The sequence below is a fragment of the Canis lupus genome, chromosome 8 (assembly GCF_003254725.2).
Source record: "Canis lupus dingo isolate Sandy chromosome 8, ASM325472v2, whole genome shotgun sequence".
Classification (NCBI taxonomy): Eukaryota; Metazoa; Chordata; class Mammalia; order Carnivora; family Canidae; genus Canis; species Canis lupus.
In genome coordinates this window covers 62,535,799-62,553,601 of record NC_064250.1, presented here as the reverse complement: position 1 = coordinate 62,553,601, position 17,803 = coordinate 62,535,799, and the positions used below count along the sequence as shown (strand labels likewise).

Genomic DNA, 17,803 nt, shown 5'->3' with positions numbered 1-17,803 from the left:
ACTCCTCTCCCTCCTCCGGCCTGCGCGCCGGTTTCCGCTTCCGGGTGGCGCTTCTCGGTCGCTGGCTGTGGAAGCCCTGCGGTCGTCATGGAGCTGCTGGGCGAGTACGTCGGGCTGGATGGGCAGCAGCGGCTGTTGCGGGTGCCCTGTGAGGCGCCGGCCGACGCTGACCCTTTCCAGGGCCTGTTGTCTGGCGTAGCCCAGATGAGAGAGCTGGTGGCCGAGCTTTTCGACCCCTTGGTACAGCAGGAAGCGCAAGACCGGGAGGCGGCGGCTGCGGAAGAGGCCATGGACGGTGAGCCCTGAGAAGGTGCAGGAGCGGCGGGGGGCGGGGCAGGGGGCCCGGGGGAGGGGGCGGCCTGGGGAAAGTGAGCCTCGGGGAAGGAGGAATCCAGCTAAACATCGTTGGCACTAGGGCAGCGCGGATGGCTCAGCGGTTTAGCGCCGCCTTCGGCCCAGGGCGTGACCCTGGAGACCCGGGATCGAGGCCTACGTCGGGCTCCCTGCACGGAGCCTGCTTCTCCCTCTGCCTGTCTCGCTCTGCGTCTCTCATGAATAAATAAAAGTTTTTAAAAAGTAAAAAAAAAAAAAAAAAAAAGAAAAAAAATATCGTTGGCCGGCACTTAACCGCCATATTATCTGGTCTCCTCCTACTTAAGCGTTTTCGCGACTCTTTCCATCTGTATCACAATAAACGTGCCAAATGCCTACTCCTCTGTGCCGGGCCCTGGGCTGTGCTCTGGAGTTAGAATGAGGTGAATGCCACGCAGTTCTTTGTGGAACTCTCAGGCTGGTGGGAGTTAGACAAGCGAACACTCACTACAGATTGGAAGTATGACCCCGGGGCCCTCCAACTATTGAAAAGAGGACCCAGGAAGGCTTTAGAGTTTTAGAGACGGCATGACTTCTGAGCTGCGTGTTGAAGGATGAAAACGAGTGTTATTACCGGGGGTGAAATTACAGACCAGTTAGACTGCCAACCATCATCGCACAATAGGTTCTGAAGATTTCAGTTGAAGGAATCAACTCCCCTCTAACTCCCAGGCACTCGTTTCCCATATCCCATTTTATTTTATTTTTGAGATTATATTTATTTATTCATGAGAGACACAAGAGAGAGGCAGAGACACAGGCAGAGGGAGAAGCAGGCTCCCTGCAGGGAGCCCGATGCGGAACTCGATCCCAGGACCCCGGGATCACGCCCTGAGCGACGGCAGGTACTCAACCGCTGAGCCACCCGGGTCTCCCCCCAGATCACATTTTAGAAAGTACAATTTGGAAGGAGAAATATGAAAGTTAAGTGAATAGAAAAAGAGGTAGGTACATTTTCTGTCCCAACCTGAAGAACCTATGAATTAATTATTGGAGTCAGGACTTAACTCCTCTAAAGAGGGTCTTAAACTGTACTATACTTTCCTTTTTCATTCCATCTTGTTTACATCTTGATAGTTCCAGATAATGTGAACTCAGACCATTACACTGAGTTCAGAGAATACATTGGTTCCATGAATTGTTAATTGGGTGTTGCCACATGGGTTGAAAGTGAAATCCTGGCCAGCCCTGGTGGCTCAGCAGTTTAGCGCTGCCTTCAGCCCAGGGCGTGATCCTGGAGACTCCAGATCGAGTCCCACACTCCCCCTGCATGGAGCCTGCTTCTCCCTCTGCCTGTGTCTCTGCCCCTCTTTCTCTCTCTCTCTCTCTCTCTCTGTGTGTCTCTCATGAATAAATAAATAAAATCTAAAAAAAAAAAAAAAAGTGAAATCCTATTTCTTGGCTCCAGAATTACTTCTCTCTGTTGAAAATGTTATTGGAATAGGATGAGTGTAGCTAGAACCATTTTTCTTCCTTCCTCCCTCCCTCCTCCTCTCTCTCTCTCTCTCTCTCTCTTTTAGAGATTTTATTTCTTTGACAGGGAATGAGAGAGAGCACAAGCAGGCAGAGGGAGAGAGAGAAGTAGACTCCCTGCAGAGCTGGGAGCCTGATGCAGGGTCTGATCCCAGGACCCAGAGATCATGACCTGAGCCAAAGGCAGACGGTTAACCAGCTGAGCCACCCAGGTGCCCCCAACTAGAACCATTTCTTAAAATATCATTACTTATCAGAAAAATGACCTATTCTATTAATGGCAGGTCAGTAGTATCTTTGTATTGGAGGACATGTTTTTGTATATTAAATGAAGACCTCATAAAGCTTAGGTTGGGGGCACCTGGATGGCTCAGTGGCTGAGTGTCTGCCAATAAACAATACAACGTGAATGAGCCTCAAAAACATGTTGAGTGAGGGAAGGCAGACAAAAAGGCCACATGTCTTATGATTCCATTTATATGAAATATCCAGAATAGACAAATCTCTGGAGATAGAAAGTAGATTACAGATTGCCAAGGGAAATGGGAAGTGATTGTTAATGGGTGTGGGATTTCTTTCTAGGATGATAAAAATGTTCCAGAATTACATAGTGGTGACAGTGCTGAACCTAGGGAATATACTACAAATCAATAAATTGAACACTTTAAAAGAGTGAATTTTGTAGTATGTGAATTACATCTCAAAAAAAAAGTGATACATAAGATTTTATTTATTTATTATTATTATTTTAAAAATTTATTTATTCATGAGAGACACAGAGAGAAAGAGAGGCAGAGACACAAGCAGAGGGAGAAGCAGGCTCCTTGCAGGGAGCCTGACGTGGGACTCAATCCCATGCCTCCAGGGTCACACCCTGGGCTGAAGGCGGCGCTAAACCACTGAGCCACCCGGGCTGCCCGATACTTAAAATTTTAAACACCAAAATTCTTGAAATCTTTTTATCCATACACTTTGAATCTGATGTATGTATGATTTTATTAATCCTTAAAAGTGAAATGGTCTCATTATCAACCATTTTAGCAATCTGTTTCTTTGAGCTACTGAACATATTGTCATACAACAAATGTTTATTTTAAAAGGTGATGATGAAGATGATGCAGAAGATGAAAATAACATTGATAACAGAACTAACTCAGATGGACCATCTGCAAAACGGCCCAAACCACCATCTTAACAGTAGCTTTTATGAAATTTTAAAGACTGCTACTATATCTGAATTATCACACACTGACATTAGGAAAGACTTGTGCTCTGGTTTGGAAAAGCATTTGTTTTATTCCCCTAGGACAGTTTGTCAAAGAAAAAATTGTTTCTTTCCAGCAGAGATAAAATAAATGTTTAGAAATTAATCTGTCTTGAGTGAGAAATTTCAGACCATGGAAATAAAATAGAACACTCAATGATGTATAAAATCCTCTAAGTTGGCAACTGAATTTTTATTGTTTTCTACTTTTTAAATAGCTACTGAATTGTGTGATCTTTTGGCTTCTGCTTGTTATTAAAAGTACTTGTCAGATCTTAGTAACATTTCAAAGAGCCATGTGACATGAGCAAGTGGTGAAAATTGGATATTAAATTTGAGAATGGCAGTTCTGTGTAAGAAGAAGGAAAACAGGAAGAGAGAGAAGTACTGAAGAAGGAAATGAGCCCTTGAGAGAGACCCAAGGAAACCTGGAACCCACACTCAAACGAATAAACAGACACCCAGAGATAATATCACTCAACAAATATGTATTTAACTTCTACCTTAAGAGAACAAAGTTGGGTGTGCTTTTATGCTGTAACATGTTATATATATAAGCATGTTATGTATATAAACACAAATACAAGTCTTTAAACCATAGATATTGACTATAACTTAAGATATTCTCATCCTGTATCTATGCTTTGATTTTGTTTACTGAAGTACTATTGAATCCTTTAAAATACATATATATTTCTAAAATGCGTATGTGTTTTCCTTTTCTGCTTGTCGGTGGGACTAAGGCATTTATTATTTACTGTGCATGTTTCCTGATTCATTTAGATCGCAAAGAAATCAAGTGGCATGTACCTAAGGAAATGCAAATAGTTACAGAATTTTAGAGCTGGAAGTAACCTTACAGATTATATGATTCATTTCCGAGGTGAATTGAATCTTGAAATAGATGTTGGCCCTGAATTTGAGCTAATCATTTGCAGAGCTGGGTCGTACACATAGCCTTTAAAAGAGTACCAAAAGAAAAAAAAAAGATTACCATAGTACTTTCCCAGGTACACATTCTGAAATCTATAGCTTACAAAGTACATGCTATTGAGGAAACTGAACTTAGGTACCTTTTCTTATCTTTAAAGTATTGTTTTACATCAGCCTTCCACTAAGTGCTCTTATGTAATCAAAATACCAACTAGAAAAGTTTTATAAATAGAAGTTTCCTCGTTTAGTTTGTGATAATGTTTCTAATGTTGGCACTTTGACTCAGTTATTGACATAATTGTTTTCTTCATACAATCCTTAAAACCTACCAACATTGTTAAAATAGTTCATATATATATTTTTTTAGATTTTTTCTTTTTTAAAAGTTTATTTATTTTTTTTTTTTTAGTAACCTCCACACCCAACGTGGGGCTCAGACTCATGGCCCTGAGATCAATAGTCATATGATCATCTAAGTCAGCCAGGTGCCCCTAAAATAGTTCATATTTTGGGGTACCTTGGTGGCTTAGTGGTTGAGCGTCTGCCTTTGGCTCAGGTTGTGATCCTGGGGAATAAATAAAATCTTTAAAAAAAAAATTGTTCCTATTTTTGAAGTAATAGCTGAACTTTGCTCCTGAATATTGTTCCCTTCTTTGTTTAGTAAATATATTTATAAAGAAGAAACTTCAAGATATTTGAGCTTGTGGTCCAGTGCTTTAAGGTCTGGGTTATAGGTTTGATCTTTTCCTTAATTTTAATACTGATTCTAACTCTAATACTGTCTTCTTCATAAGTGAGCTACATATGTGACCAGTATAGAAGAAATGCCTTGCCAGGTTTTCTGATCTGCTGCCTTCTAAGGGTACAAACATAAGCCACAGGTAAGCAGGAGAGTTAATCTGAATTTCTTTTGAATTTACTTTTGTAAAGGAAAGTCAGCCTCACGATACTAGCTAAAAATAAGCTTGACACTAGACTTAGTTCAGTAATCTTTTAAAATTTGAGACATGGAGTGTGGAGTGTGAAATACATGGATATATGCAACATAATGGTTTTTCTTGAAGTGCTTTTGGGTTACATTAAGAAATAATATGTATTTTTTTTTAAGATTTTGTTTATTTGAGAGCACAAGCAGGGAGAGTTGCAGGCAGGAGGGGGAGAGGGAGAAACAGACTCCCCACTGTGTGAGGAGCCTGATGCAGGGGCTCCACCCCAGGACCCTGGGATCATGACCTGAACCAAAGGCAGATGTTTGAGCCACCCAGGTGCCCCTAGAATCAAGATTTTTAATGTAAAAAATAAAACACAAAAGTATTAAAATGGAGTAATAGTTTTTACAGTCTCAAAGTGAGGAAGGTTTCCTAAGCAAGATTTTTTTTAAATCCAGAAACCATAATAGAAGAGATTGGTTAATATGACTATACCATAATGAAAAACAGAACATTCTATAAGGTCGAAATACAAAGAGGGAAAAGGGGCAGCCCGGGTGGCTCAGCGGTTTAGTGCCGCCTTCAGCCCAGGGCATGATCCTGGAGACCTGGGATCAAGTCCCACGTCAGGCTCCCTGCATGCAGCTTGCTTCTCCCTCTGCCTGTGTCTCTGCCTCTCTCTCCCTCTGTGTGTGTGTGTCTCTCATGAATAAATAAATAAAATCTTTAAAAAGAGAGGGAAAAGGTATTTTGTATTTTCAGCACAAATGACTAAGAACTATTGCCTTTTATCAGACCATAGAAGTGGACAAAGGAAGGGGATAGGGAGATCACAAGAAAAATACACATGACTTTTAAATGAAAAAAGATGCTACTTCAATAAAATGAATACCACTTTTTACTTTTCAGACTGAAAGATCAAAAGTTTTGATGCAATATTGAGCTGGAAAGGACTTGAGGGTTATGTAGTACTGATGGTGTGATTTGGTATAAGCTCTTTGAAAGTCAAATTGACACTTCTTGTACAGTACAAAATGTTAGATGTACTGTTCTTTGAGCAATTTCACTTATAGAAATTTATCCAGTGATAACAGAATACATGTGCACAGTTCTATAGCACTATTCATTGTAGCATTTATTCTAGGTATTACTACTGTAAAGAACCTAAGTGTCCGTTCACAGAAGACTTTAGTTAATTAAGTAAAAATAGAAGATTAATACAATAATTTTGTGCAGCCATGATAAAAGACCAAAGTATAGCTCTGTGTGTTAGAGACCAATCTCTAAAATATAATGTTAAATGAAAACTAGCAAGATACAGACTAGTGTGTTGAATGCTACTATTGGAGAATAGATACACATGTGGTATCTAAAAGGATAGCCAGACTGCTGCTGAGCAGAGAGTTGGGTTGAGAATAAGAGGGGGGATATTCTTAAAGAGAGAACAAGAACACTCTTGTTCTCTTTGCATTTAACATATTTTGGAAGCACCTGGGTGGCTCAATGGTTGGGCATCTGCCTTTGGCTCAGGTCATGATCCCGGGGTCGTGGGATCAAATCCTGCATCCAGCTTCCCATAGGGAGCCTGCTTCTTCCTCTGCCTATGTCTCTTCCTCTCTCTGTGTGTCTCTCATGGACAAATAAAATCTTTTTAAAAAGTAAGCATATTTTGTATTTTTCTATACAAATACAGAAAAAGTTACTGTTCCTGCAAAGTTACTGAAACTAAACATTTTTTTTTTAAGCTGTATACTCAACATGAGGCTCAATCTCATGACCCGGAGATCAAGAGTCACATGCTCTACTGACTGAGCCAGGCCGGTGGCCCAATTTTTTATTTTAAAAAGTCATGCTTTACATTTAATAAGGGCAGACCAGCCAAATGAATAGTTTAAAACATTTGTCATGTGAGTAATTCAGGGCAAAAATTAGCTAATCTAGACTTTAAAAATCAAAACAGGAGTGCCTGGATGGATCAATCAATTAAGCATCTGGCTGGATTTTGGCTTAGGTCATGAGACTGAGCCCCAGGTTGGGCTCTTTGCTGGGCATGGAGCCTGCTTATGATTCTCTCTTTTCCTCTCCCTCTCCAAAAAAAAACCCAAAACACAAAAAACAGCTGGGGTGCCTGGGTGGCTCTTTGGTAAGCGGCCGACTCCTTGATTTTGGCTCAGGCCATGATCTCAGGGTCATGGGCTCCACGCTTAGTGCAGAGCCTGCTTGAAATTCTCTCCCTCTCCCTCTGCCCTCCCCCACTCCCCGGCTTATGCGTGTGCATACTCTCTCTCTCTCAAATAAATAATCTTTTAAAAGAAATCCACATTTCCCATATGACTACTACTCTGTCGAAAAGGGAGAACATGACCTCTAAGGAGATTAAGAAACTGAGCTAACGTTTAAAAAAAAGGGAGGAGGGGTTTCTAAAACTGATGTGCCTAGCTTTCACCTTGAAAAAAATGCCCTCTACCCAGTGCATTATTCTCAAAATATAAAATGAATTTAACAGTGTTGCCCTAACTATTCCAGTTCTCAGGTGACCTTTAGGATCAGAATTGCCCTAAAGACATGGCCCAGAAAACAGTGAATGCTAGAATGTAAGCCTCTATTTAAATTTTTATTTATTTATTTATGATAGTCACACACACAGAGAGAGAGAGAGGCAGAGACATAGGCAGAGGGAGAAGCAGGCTCCATGCACCGGGAGCCCGACGTGGGATTCGATCCCGGGTCTCCAGGATCGCGCCCTGGGCCAAAGGCAGGCGCTAAACCGCTGCGCCACCCGGGGTTCCCTATTTAAATTTTTTTTAAGAAGTGGCAGCTCACATTGGGGCAGCAGCGAGGCCATTGAGGTACAGTTTTATTTTTATTTTATTTTTTTAATGTTTGTGGGTTTTTTTTAAAGATTTATTTATTTATTTATTTATGATATAGAGAGAGAGGCAGAGACACAGGCAGAGGAATAAGCAGGCTCCATGCCGGAAGCTTGATGCGGGACTCGATCCTGGGACTCCAGGATCGCACCCTGGGCCAAAGGCAGGTGCTAAACCAGTGAGCCATCCAGGGATCCCCCGGGGTACAGTTTTAAATAGAAATTTACTCCAATGCAAAAAGAAAAACAAATTTACTCCAATACTCAAAATTATGCTGGAAAGACTTGTCTTCTTTTTAAAATTTTATTTATTCATGAGAGACACAAAGAGGGAGGCAGAGGGAGAAGCAGGCTCCATGCAGGGAGCCCAATGCGGACTTGATCCCACGACCACGGGTTCACGACCCGAACCAAAGGCAGATGCTCAACTGCTGAAGCCACTCAGGTGTCCCTAACTTGTAAAACATGTTACCACTTTAAATGAGTGATTTACAGGCCCAAAGTATTGCCTTAAACACCAGAGTACTGCAGTTGTGTGCTGTAGCTCTAAGAGGTTGGCATGACACTTGATGCATATGTTAGGGGTTTAGAAAACTTATCTTAAAGATCGTAACTTGAGAATTGCTCAAGGCTGTAACCACCACTTGTTTGTGAATGTGGTTTATGTATTTTTCTGCATGAATGAGGAAAATCCCAGGACAACCATCACAACCATTGGCAAAAATAAATGGACTCATTTTAAATCTTGGCCTCAAAATATATCACTACATGCTGAAACCTGAGAAAGCTTAACCACTAAACTTGAACATGTGAAAGATTAGACTATGCACTTAGAAAATGTTATCTTTAACCTTTATTCTCTCTGGAGAGCAAGCTAGATTGTTTTGCAGTCTAATGAAAGAGGTATCCAGTGGCAATAAGAATCACTCATGGGAGAATTAATTATGAGCACCTATGTGCCAGGCACTGTCCTAGGCATGGGGTGTACAACAGTGAATAGACAAAATTGCTGCACTCGTGGAGTTTAGATTCTTCTTTTTTTTTTTTTTAGGATTTTATTTATTTATTCATGAGACACACAGGTAGAGGGAGAAGCAGGCACCCTGTGGGGAGCCCAGTGTGGGACTCAATCCCGGGACCCCGAGGTCACACCCTGAGTCGAAGGCAGACACTCAACCGCTGAGCCACCCAGGCATCCTGGAGTTTAGATTCTGACAAAATGTGTAAAGTGTCACATGATGGTAAGTGCTGTGGAGAAAAACAGGGAAGGAGGATAATTTAAAATAGCTGGTCAGAGGCAGCCTCGTGAAACTTGACAACTGAACAAAGGTCTGAAGATGTGATCAAGCAGGCCAGGGCTGAGCACTCAAACAGAAGGTCCGTGCAGTGTAGAAGTCCTGAAACAGGCTTTTCTGGCGTGTTCTAGAATCAGCAGGAAGATCAGTGGCTAGAGTGGAGTGAGGGATGGAAAGTGGTAGAAAACGAAAATTGTCGAGGGCCACTTATTCAGGACTTTGTAAGCCATGTTAACTTTGCCTTTTATTCTCAGAAGGGAAGCAAATAGGAGGATTTTTGAGAGGAGTAACATTTTAAAAGAATCCCTTGCCACTTGTCTGATAGAGCTTAAAGGGGCCTTGATCAGATTTTGGTGGGTAGAGAGATGAGGAGCTTGGTTTAGGACAGGTTAAATCTCAGATTCCTGGCAAGACATCTTAGTAAATATCAAATAGATGGTTGAATATCCAAGTCTGGAGCTCAGGAGAGACTCAAGATAGTAACATAAATATGGGCACTTAAAGCCATGAACCTGGATAGGATGAGCAAGGGGAGTAGGTATAGAAATGAGAACTGGGGTATGTCAACATTCACAAGCTGGGCACAGCCCACAGAGAGGAACCAGCAAAGGAGACAGGAAAAGCTAGTGAGGAAGAAGGCAAACCAGGAGAGTGTCTAGAAGTGGGGTAACATCTGGTAGCTGCTAACCGCATGTGGCTATTTGAACCAATTAAAAATTAAAATTCAGTTCCTTAGTCACACTAGCCGCATCTCAAGGGCTCATTTCATGTAGCTAGTGGCTACTGATTTGGACAGTACAGATAGATATCAAACATTTCCATCATCACTAAAGCCCTACTGGGGAGTACTGGTCTGGAAACTAATTCAGGAAACTGTCTCAAGGAGGGTATCAAAAACGGCTAATGAGGCTACTGAGCCTTGACCACTGGGTTTAGTTGGGTGCAAGTGACCAGGGACCTCTTTACAAGAGAGCAGTTCTGGTAGAGTGGAAGGAAAAAGCCTGATAGAAGTATGTTCAAGATCATCTGTAGGGGAAAAAAAAAAAAAAAAAAAAAAAAAAAAGATCATCTGTAGGAGAGGAACTAGAACTAGAAAACACACTTTTCCTTGACCTTGGGCTCTGGCAGGCAGCTAGCTGTCTGTATGGTCATGTCCACGCTGACACTGCTCCTAGACTAGAGGGCCCGATAGGCCCAGCATGGAGCTTCCGGTGCTCCAGATCATCCCACGCTGCCCTAGGAACACCTCAGGACCATGACTATCACCAGAGGACTCACCTCTTGCTTTGTTTTCTCCTGCCATGGGGCTGGGTCTTGTCACATTTGGAGAGCTACAGGAAGCAGGAGTGAAGGGGACTGTCCTCTCCTTCACCTTGTCACTTGACCATGCTTAGTCCTGATCATACCTGCTGAATTCTTAGCTGGCCTCCTAGGATCATGGCCTTCAATTACAGTGACCTCTTCTACAATCACGACATCTTTATTTCTCCATAGTGATATCCTGGGACCACATATATCACTTTATAAGGTCCCACTCTGTAGGGCCCTGCTTGTAACAATAAAGTCTATTTAAGCCTCAAAAACAAACAAACATACAGACATCTCTCTAAAGATTTGCAATTCAAATAGCTGGGTGAGCTTGCTGCAAAATATTTGTTGAAGCTGCTCCAAAGACAAACACAGCTGAGATGACAAACAGTTCAATCTTTATGGTACATAAAAATCCATGGCCCAGTGATTCTCAACCAATGATTCCAAAGCAATCATGTGAAGAGCTCTAAAAACACAATTGGCCTCTTCTCCCCTCCCAGAGATTGATAAAATTGGGAAGGGACCTTGGCATTATGTGAGGAGTTTTGCTTTGTTTTTCATTTGGATGATTCTATGATACAGCTCTAGTTCAAGACCTATGCACTGTCTTAGGCCAAAACAAAAATACTAATGCAGGATTCCCAATCATGGTCCAGAACTTGATGGAACTTTACAAATATGTTGGAGAATTTATAAAGTGATGGCACATGCTTGATCCAAAAGTGAATCATGCGGTATCATAGTAAGCTTTCTAACAGTGTTTTGGAGATTGAGATTATTAAGTCCTCAAGAAGGAAATCAACACTAGATAATAAAGACTATAACACTTCCCATTGTGAACAGACAAACCAGTTTGATTATTATATGTGTGCAATTACTCTCATAGGAGTGCTTTATCTGATGATTCCCCAAAGAAAAGCTTTTTATTAATTATAAAAGCTTTGAAATAGAATCAAAAATTCTAAACTTAGGAAATCATATTTTTTACTTTAAATCTGGTAGCATCTAAGGGTGCTACCCAGGCCACCTTAAGGTGGCACCCTTAGATGCTACCAGTCGGTTAAATGTCCAACTCTTGATTTTGGCTCAGGTCATGATCTCAGGGTCATGAGATCAGGCCCCATGTTGGGCTCATTGTGGCAGCAGCTTGAGGTCTCTCCCTCTCCTGTGCCGCCCCCAAAAAAATTAAAAAAAAAAAAAAAACGGTGGCATCTTTAAAACTAGAAGTTACATGGTGACTCCATGAATTAGATGTTTCTCCAATTTAGTTGCCTATTCTCTATCCTCGCACTTTTTTTTTTTTTTTAAGATTGCATTTATTTATTCATGAGAGACACAGAGAGACAGAGACATAGGCAGAGGGAGAGGCAGCCTCCCCACAGGGAGCCTGATGCAGGACTCAATCCTGGGCATTTTCCATGAAAAACACAACAGGCTTTATTTCAGATGTGGTTACAAGTAAGGTGACTTATTAAGCAACTAGGGTACATAATTATTTTTCTCATTTCTAGAAGCAGATATTATTGACTAGCATGGATACTAGGATGCTTGTCCTTTCTCTGAAATCCCTGAAGAATTTCCTGTATTTGCCATTTATCTAATCCTGTACTCACTGCTTATTGTACTATGATGTGCATTTGAAATAAATAACCTGACATAATACACGGGTCTCCTCTCCACCAGCTTAATCTCCCCCTCAATCTAACAGAGCTAGATTAACCCTGCAATCTGAAACCTAATAATTTTATTTGGAAATACTGAATTACTCCCACTCTACTTCTTTTTTAAAAAATTTATTTATTTGAGAAAGAGAACACAAGTGGTAGAGAGTGAGAAGCAGGCTCCCTGCTCTGCCTGCTTCATCCCAGGACCCTGGGATCATGTGGGCCTCCATCCCAGGACCCTGGGATCATGACCTGAGCCAAAGCAGATGCTTAACTGACTGAGCCACCCAGAAGCCCCTATTTTAATATTTTTACTACCAAAGCAATCTGGTCTTGAAAACTAGAAATGGACCAAGCACTTACTTAGCAAATCTCAAAATGCTAGAATTTGAAGTATAAAAGATAAAAGTCCACTTCAATAAAAAGGAATTACTACTTTATAAGACAAATGACAAACTCAAAAACCTTGCATTATATCAAGCATTTATGAAATGAAAAAACTGAAATAATTCTCTTAAATCATTTTTAAAATACCACTGCCTCAAGAGTAATCAAATCAAGCAAGAAAACTGCTCAGTGATTTTCCTCAAATTATTATTTTTTTTTTTTCCTGAGAAGCAGTATAATGGAGTAATAGAGCTAGAGATCTGAAGCCAGACATGGGTTCAAATCCTGGCTCTTCCATGTCCTTGTTGTGTGACTACAGGCAAGCTAATTCCTGTGCTTCCTCTTCTGTAAAATGGCGCACTAGCAGCAGCACAAACCTCCCCACAGGCCTGTTTTGAAAAATGTAAATCACTCAGAACACAGTGCCTGCAATGTGCATACTACTAGTTAAGTACTCAAAAGATGCCAAGTGATTTGGTTATCTGACCCTCACAGAAACGGTATTTCAAACTGCTGCCTACTTTGGAGATTCAGTGTATTATAGCAAAAGATAGATAATTTCAGTCTCTAGCCCTCTGGAAGAAGTGAAGGGAAAGTGAGATTGATTACCTGGAGAAGGACCTGATCTTGCTGCTTTTGAGTTACAAAGGTACCTGCTCCATCTTTCGAGTAAAGCTTGCTGTGAAATGTTCAACCTTCCATTCTAGTCAAATCAGATTTAAATGCTGAGGTTGTTAAAACACTTCAATTTTCAATAGCTCCTATGAATTGAGAAAAACCTTTAAGTAATGCCATTTCCATTCTTTGGCATGGCTAGGCAGACAATATCCTGAAATATGTCATTTGTGAGAAGCACTACAACTCAGTGGTTAGGAACAAAGGCATCAGATGCCTGGTCATACCTCTGGCTCTGCTGCTCACCAGGTGTGTGACCTTAACAGGCAAGTTACTTAACTTCTCTACCTCAGTGTCCTTATCTATAAAATCTGGATAATAATTGTTTCTTAGGGTTGTTGAGAGGATTAAAGGAGTTCATTCATGTAAACCTCTTAGAACAGGACCCGAAAGAATAAGCACCAAAAAAGGTTATGATTATTATTAAAATCCATCAGTGTAAAACATTTCCTTGGTGTTAATGACATTAACTGTATAAAAAATACATCTTGATCTCACCCAGAAAAAAAAAAATCCTAAAATCTGGTATTTCCATGTTTTAGTTAATTGTATTGGTACCAGACATGAGGTAGTAAGTACAGAAGCAAAGGAAGAAGTACAATGATCACATCTTTATGCAATTAACCTGTTGCCTGAAGACCGGAAGACTGGACCTTAGGCCAGAAAAGAAAATCAGAAGGATGATGACTTGGTAATATTTTAGAGGAGTGTCTCACATCTGACAAGGACCAGACTAAATATTTTAACTGAATACCTCGTTTCCATCTTCTCTGTGTAAGATTTCTCAACTTTCAAACATTTACTTTCTTCCCAAGTAATCTTTTAAAAAACTAGTAGCATTAATAATGCTGATAGTGCCAGTAGCATTACCAAAAGGAAGCACAAACTTTGCTTATCAGTACAGCCATCACCTCAATAATTTTATACCAATTTCTCACAAACTGACAGTAAGCAAGCATAAATAGTTGGCCTAGTTACAACAGGTTGATGTGGTGTTTTAGCCTGAAGAATTTTAAAGCAAGCCAAGTAATTGTATAAAATTTAAATTTTATGACCATGTTTGGACCTTTTTACATTAAGCACAATGGAAATGTTCATATTCATTTTTCCCCATAGGAAAAATTTCTGAATCATCACTATGTTGCACAGTAGAATAAAAATAGGAGTTCAGGTACTTATTCAAGTTTCTAAAGAATGCAAATAACAGACACGATTTTACTTCCAAAATCTGAAGTCATCAACATGATTTTGTAGTACTGTATCTCGGGCTTCACTTAAAAATTCATTATTATTCAGATAAAGACAGCCCCCTAGTCACACTTTTTAGAAAGCCGCTGTCCCACCACAACTTCCTGAGGTCTGCAAAGAAACTGCAGTCTTGTGATCGGGCTCCATATGGTACTGGCAGTTTTTTAACTGTAATGAAAAAATGGTGACTGATTTTACGTGTCAATCAGTTGTAGTCTGCTGATCTGATTAGAAGCCTTGACAAATGCCTGGTGGCGATTGCAAATAACTGCCAAGCATATGGGGATAATACAGTAGCCCACTGTTTTGGGGTCAGCTCTCGTACAAGAATAAAGGAACAAAAACATCTGTAAGTAAGGTATCAGAAAAATAACTGTCCAAAACCAAAAAGGCAGGGAGAGTAAGCGAGCTTTCAAGGAGTGTGTCCATGTGGTTCCTTCAAGGGGCTCCTCCGGGTGCTGCTGAATGTGTTCCAAGGCCAGCCTGTTGTAAGTCTCATTGATTTCAAAAACATAGTAAAACGCTCCTGCGCTTGCTAACAAATACAATCCCACTCCAATCCATCCCATCCTCTGGCGGAAGTTCATCATTCTCCATGCTCTGTGCCTTCACATTAAGAAAAAAAAAAAAAAAAAAAGTTAGGGTGTAGTAAATGGTGTCAGGGCAACTAGTCCCCATTAATGCATTTAAGCTGGGAAATAACTAAATCGACATTTACTAAGAAATGTAAACAACTCACAGCTTGTTTTAGGTAATAGTTATGAAAAAGTGAAGTTTCAGTATATATATATATATATATGGACAGTGCTTTCTATGTGAATCCCACAGAATAGACCAATCACCGAACATCCGGCTGAAACAGGTCCAGCACACCTTCCGTGAGGAACTGGGACTAAACTGGTTTCCTCAGAAGACTTCGCTCCTACAGTCCCAGTAGTTTCTGACTGAACAGTCCTGTTTTGGACGTGAACGCTCGATGCTGCAAGTCAAACCAAAGTCGGAGCCCCCACGGTAAGACCGCAACTCTTAAACACTTACAGTGGTCCCGAAAATCTTCCTGTCCCCACGGCAAGCGTTAAAGAGTCACTCAGTTCTGAATAATCGGGCGGTTTGGGCATTTCAGAGAAAGCCACCCTAAGAGAAACCCCCGGGGTCACCGGCTGGGAGACACGGGAGCGCGGCCGGCCCGGAGCACAAGCTAATTGTGATCAAGCACAGCGTGACCGCGCCAGTCACGCGGCGGCCCGGCCCCTGTGGCGGCGGCCGGAGCCCCCCCGAGCCGTGTCAGCGGGCCGGGCCCGGAGGCTCCCCAGCCCCCCCGCGGGCCTCCCCGGCAGCCGGCCCCGCCCCCCGCCGCGCCGCAGCGCCCGCGGCCGCGACCAGAGGCGCGCGGGCGGCGCCGGGCCCGGGCCTCTCCGCCTCGCAGCGCCGGGAGCCCGGGGCCGGGCAGCGGCCACCCACCGAGCCTGCGGAGACCGGCAGCTCCCGGATCTCACCTTCCTGTCCCGTTTGGCCCGCCCGCCCGCCGTCCCGGATGCTGCCACAGTCGGGACTTCCGGCTCGGGCCGGAAGCCGCGCGCTCCGCCCGTCGTGACGCCGGGTCTCCTCCCGGCGCGCGCGCCCGGCCGGCTCAGGTGGGGACCGGGGCGGAGGCCGCGGGCGTCTTGCCCGGAGCTGCTCGGTCCGGCTCCGCGTCCTCGCCCGGCGCCTCGCCGCGGGCCGCCGTCCCCCCGGTCGCCCTCCGAGTGCGGGGAGGCCGGCCCCCGCTGCGCCGGCGAGGGGCGCGGGCGCGGACGGCTGCACGGCCGAGGGGGAGACGGCCCGGAGGTCGCCCTCCGGGGGGCCTGGCGGGGGCGGGGTCACCGGCCCCCGCCGCTGACCCGACTGCCCGGCGCTCGCAGGCCTCCGACCCGGACCTCACCTGGGGGCTGGCGCGGCGCCACCTGTGCCCCGGCCGGATTAGACTCGGCATCCGCTGCTTGGGGCACCACGACGCGAGGCTGAGGACTGGCGCGGGGGGACGGATGTGCGCCCTCGGAGGGCATCCCGCTCCCCACCCCGACCTGTGCCATGGCGGAAAGCGAGGAGGCTCTGCGGGCCGCTTTGGCGCACTTGGGCGAGCACGGACTGCGCGGGAGGCTGTTCCGGCGGGACGAGAACAGGAACGTAGCCCTGGTCGGGCTGACCGAGGAGAGACTACTCGTTCTCTGGTCCCTAAGGAGATACCGGACGAGGGGGTGTCTGGAGAGTGATCTTTAAGCCGCCAGACCTGGATAATGAGTTTTTAAGCAGATTAAACGGATTCTTAGAGGGAGAGGGCACAACGTTGAGTTGACCAGAGCTCTTGGATATGGAAACGACCCTTTTGACCTAGGCCAGAACATGATCCCAGAAATACAGACCCCTATGTTGACACAAGCATTAGAGGGAGCCCTTCAGCCTGTACAAAAAGCTGAGAGTGTTCTCAGGCAGTGAGCCTCCAGAACCAGGAGAAGAAGAATTCGAATCCCGGCAGTTTCTTCATACTCCTCAGATGACGAAGACATGGCCGGTGTCAGATGCAGAGAAAAGAAGGCCATGGCTAGAGAGCCTCAGAGGCCCAGCATTTGATGTTATTTGTTTCCTCAAGATAAACAGTCCTTTCGTTACAGTTGCTTGATGCCTGCAGGCTCTTGAGCAATAACCCCAAACAGGCTCGTGTTTGGGGTTATTGAGAATCCTAGGGAATTGCAGATCAAGTATCTGACCACTCATCAGAGAGATGAAGATAAATTGTCTGCTTACCTGCTAAGGTTGGAGCCTTTATTACAGAAACTGGTAGAGAGAGGAGCAATTGAGAAAGATGTGAATCAGGCTCACCTAGACCAATTCCTGGCTGCAGCCATCCACGGAACCCTTCGCAGGAAGCTTGCTCTGCCACAGGCCGGCCCAGCCCCTGGCTTACTGATAAAGGATGAAGAAGCAGCTGAGGAGGAGGAGGCCCTTTTTCAGGCAGTATTAGAAGGGCATTTCTCCTGAATCTTAGGCAACCAGGAAGGGGTAGCTGGCAGCAAGCAGAGCATGAAGGTAGAACAGTCAGTGTACTCATGATAGATATTAATCAGTCCCTTCCTTGTGCTGCTGAGGAATTCATTCTGTACAGTTCCCTGTCTAAATCCTTTGTCATTTCTTTTTTTTAAGATTATTTATTTATTCATGAGAGACACAGAGAGAGAGAGAGAGGCAGAGACACAGGCAGAGGAAGAAGCAGGCTCCCTGCAGGGAGCCCTATGTGGAACTCTATCCTGGATCTCCAGGATCATGCCCTGTGCTGAAGGTGTGGCTCAGGCACCAAACCACTGAGCCACCCGGGCTGCCCTCCTTTGTCATTTCTGTGCCTATTT

The 17,803-nt window shown here is 43.6% G+C and overlaps 3 protein-coding genes across 8 annotated transcripts; 2 read left to right on the top strand and 1 right to left on the bottom strand.

The window, feature by feature from the left end:
* The first annotated feature begins 17 nt into the window (after positions 1-17).
* Positions 18-15,383, top strand: GON7 (GON7 subunit of KEOPS complex). 2 transcript variants are annotated; one of them, XM_035719754.2, is made up of 3 exons: positions 18-295; positions 4,837-4,923; positions 15,249-15,383. In XM_035719754.2, exons 1-2 carry the CDS (start codon positions 88-90, stop codon positions 4,914-4,916), a joined length of 288 nt encoding a protein of 95 aa, XP_035575647.1. In that variant the 5' UTR covers positions 18-87; the 3' UTR covers positions 4,917-4,923; positions 15,249-15,383. The 2 variants fall into 2 exon arrangements, with proteins under 2 accessions (XP_035575647.1, XP_025298596.1); XM_025442811.3 differs by lacking the exons at positions 4,837-4,923; positions 15,249-15,383 and adding an exon at positions 2,946-3,811 and having other exon boundaries at positions 23-295.
* TMEM251 (transmembrane protein 251) lies at positions 13,568-16,479 on the bottom strand. Of its 5 annotated transcripts, none has more exons than XM_049113430.1 (2): positions 16,342-16,479; positions 13,568-15,026 (listed from the first exon to the last, which is right to left on the bottom strand). In XM_049113430.1, exon 2 carries the CDS (start codon positions 15,008-15,010, stop codon positions 14,615-14,617), a length of 396 nt encoding a protein of 131 aa, XP_048969387.1. In that variant the 5' UTR covers positions 15,011-15,026; positions 16,342-16,479; the 3' UTR covers positions 13,568-14,614. The 5 variants fall into 5 exon arrangements, with proteins under 5 accessions (XP_048969387.1, XP_025298841.1, XP_025298843.1 ...); XM_025443056.2 differs by lacking the exon at positions 16,342-16,479 and adding an exon at positions 15,917-15,977; XM_025443058.2 differs by lacking the exon at positions 16,342-16,479 and adding an exon at positions 15,882-15,948.
* Positions 16,425-17,438, top strand: MOAP1 (modulator of apoptosis 1; the record flags this gene model as incomplete). Its single annotated transcript, XM_049112997.1, is given in 6 exon segments — positions 16,425-16,607; positions 16,610-16,646; positions 16,649-16,744; positions 16,747-16,861; positions 16,863-17,115; positions 17,118-17,438. Coding segments are annotated over 6 exon segments (1,005 nt in total), but the record flags the coding sequence as incomplete, so codon positions are not given.
* Between the last annotated feature and the right edge of the window lie 365 nt (positions 17,439-17,803).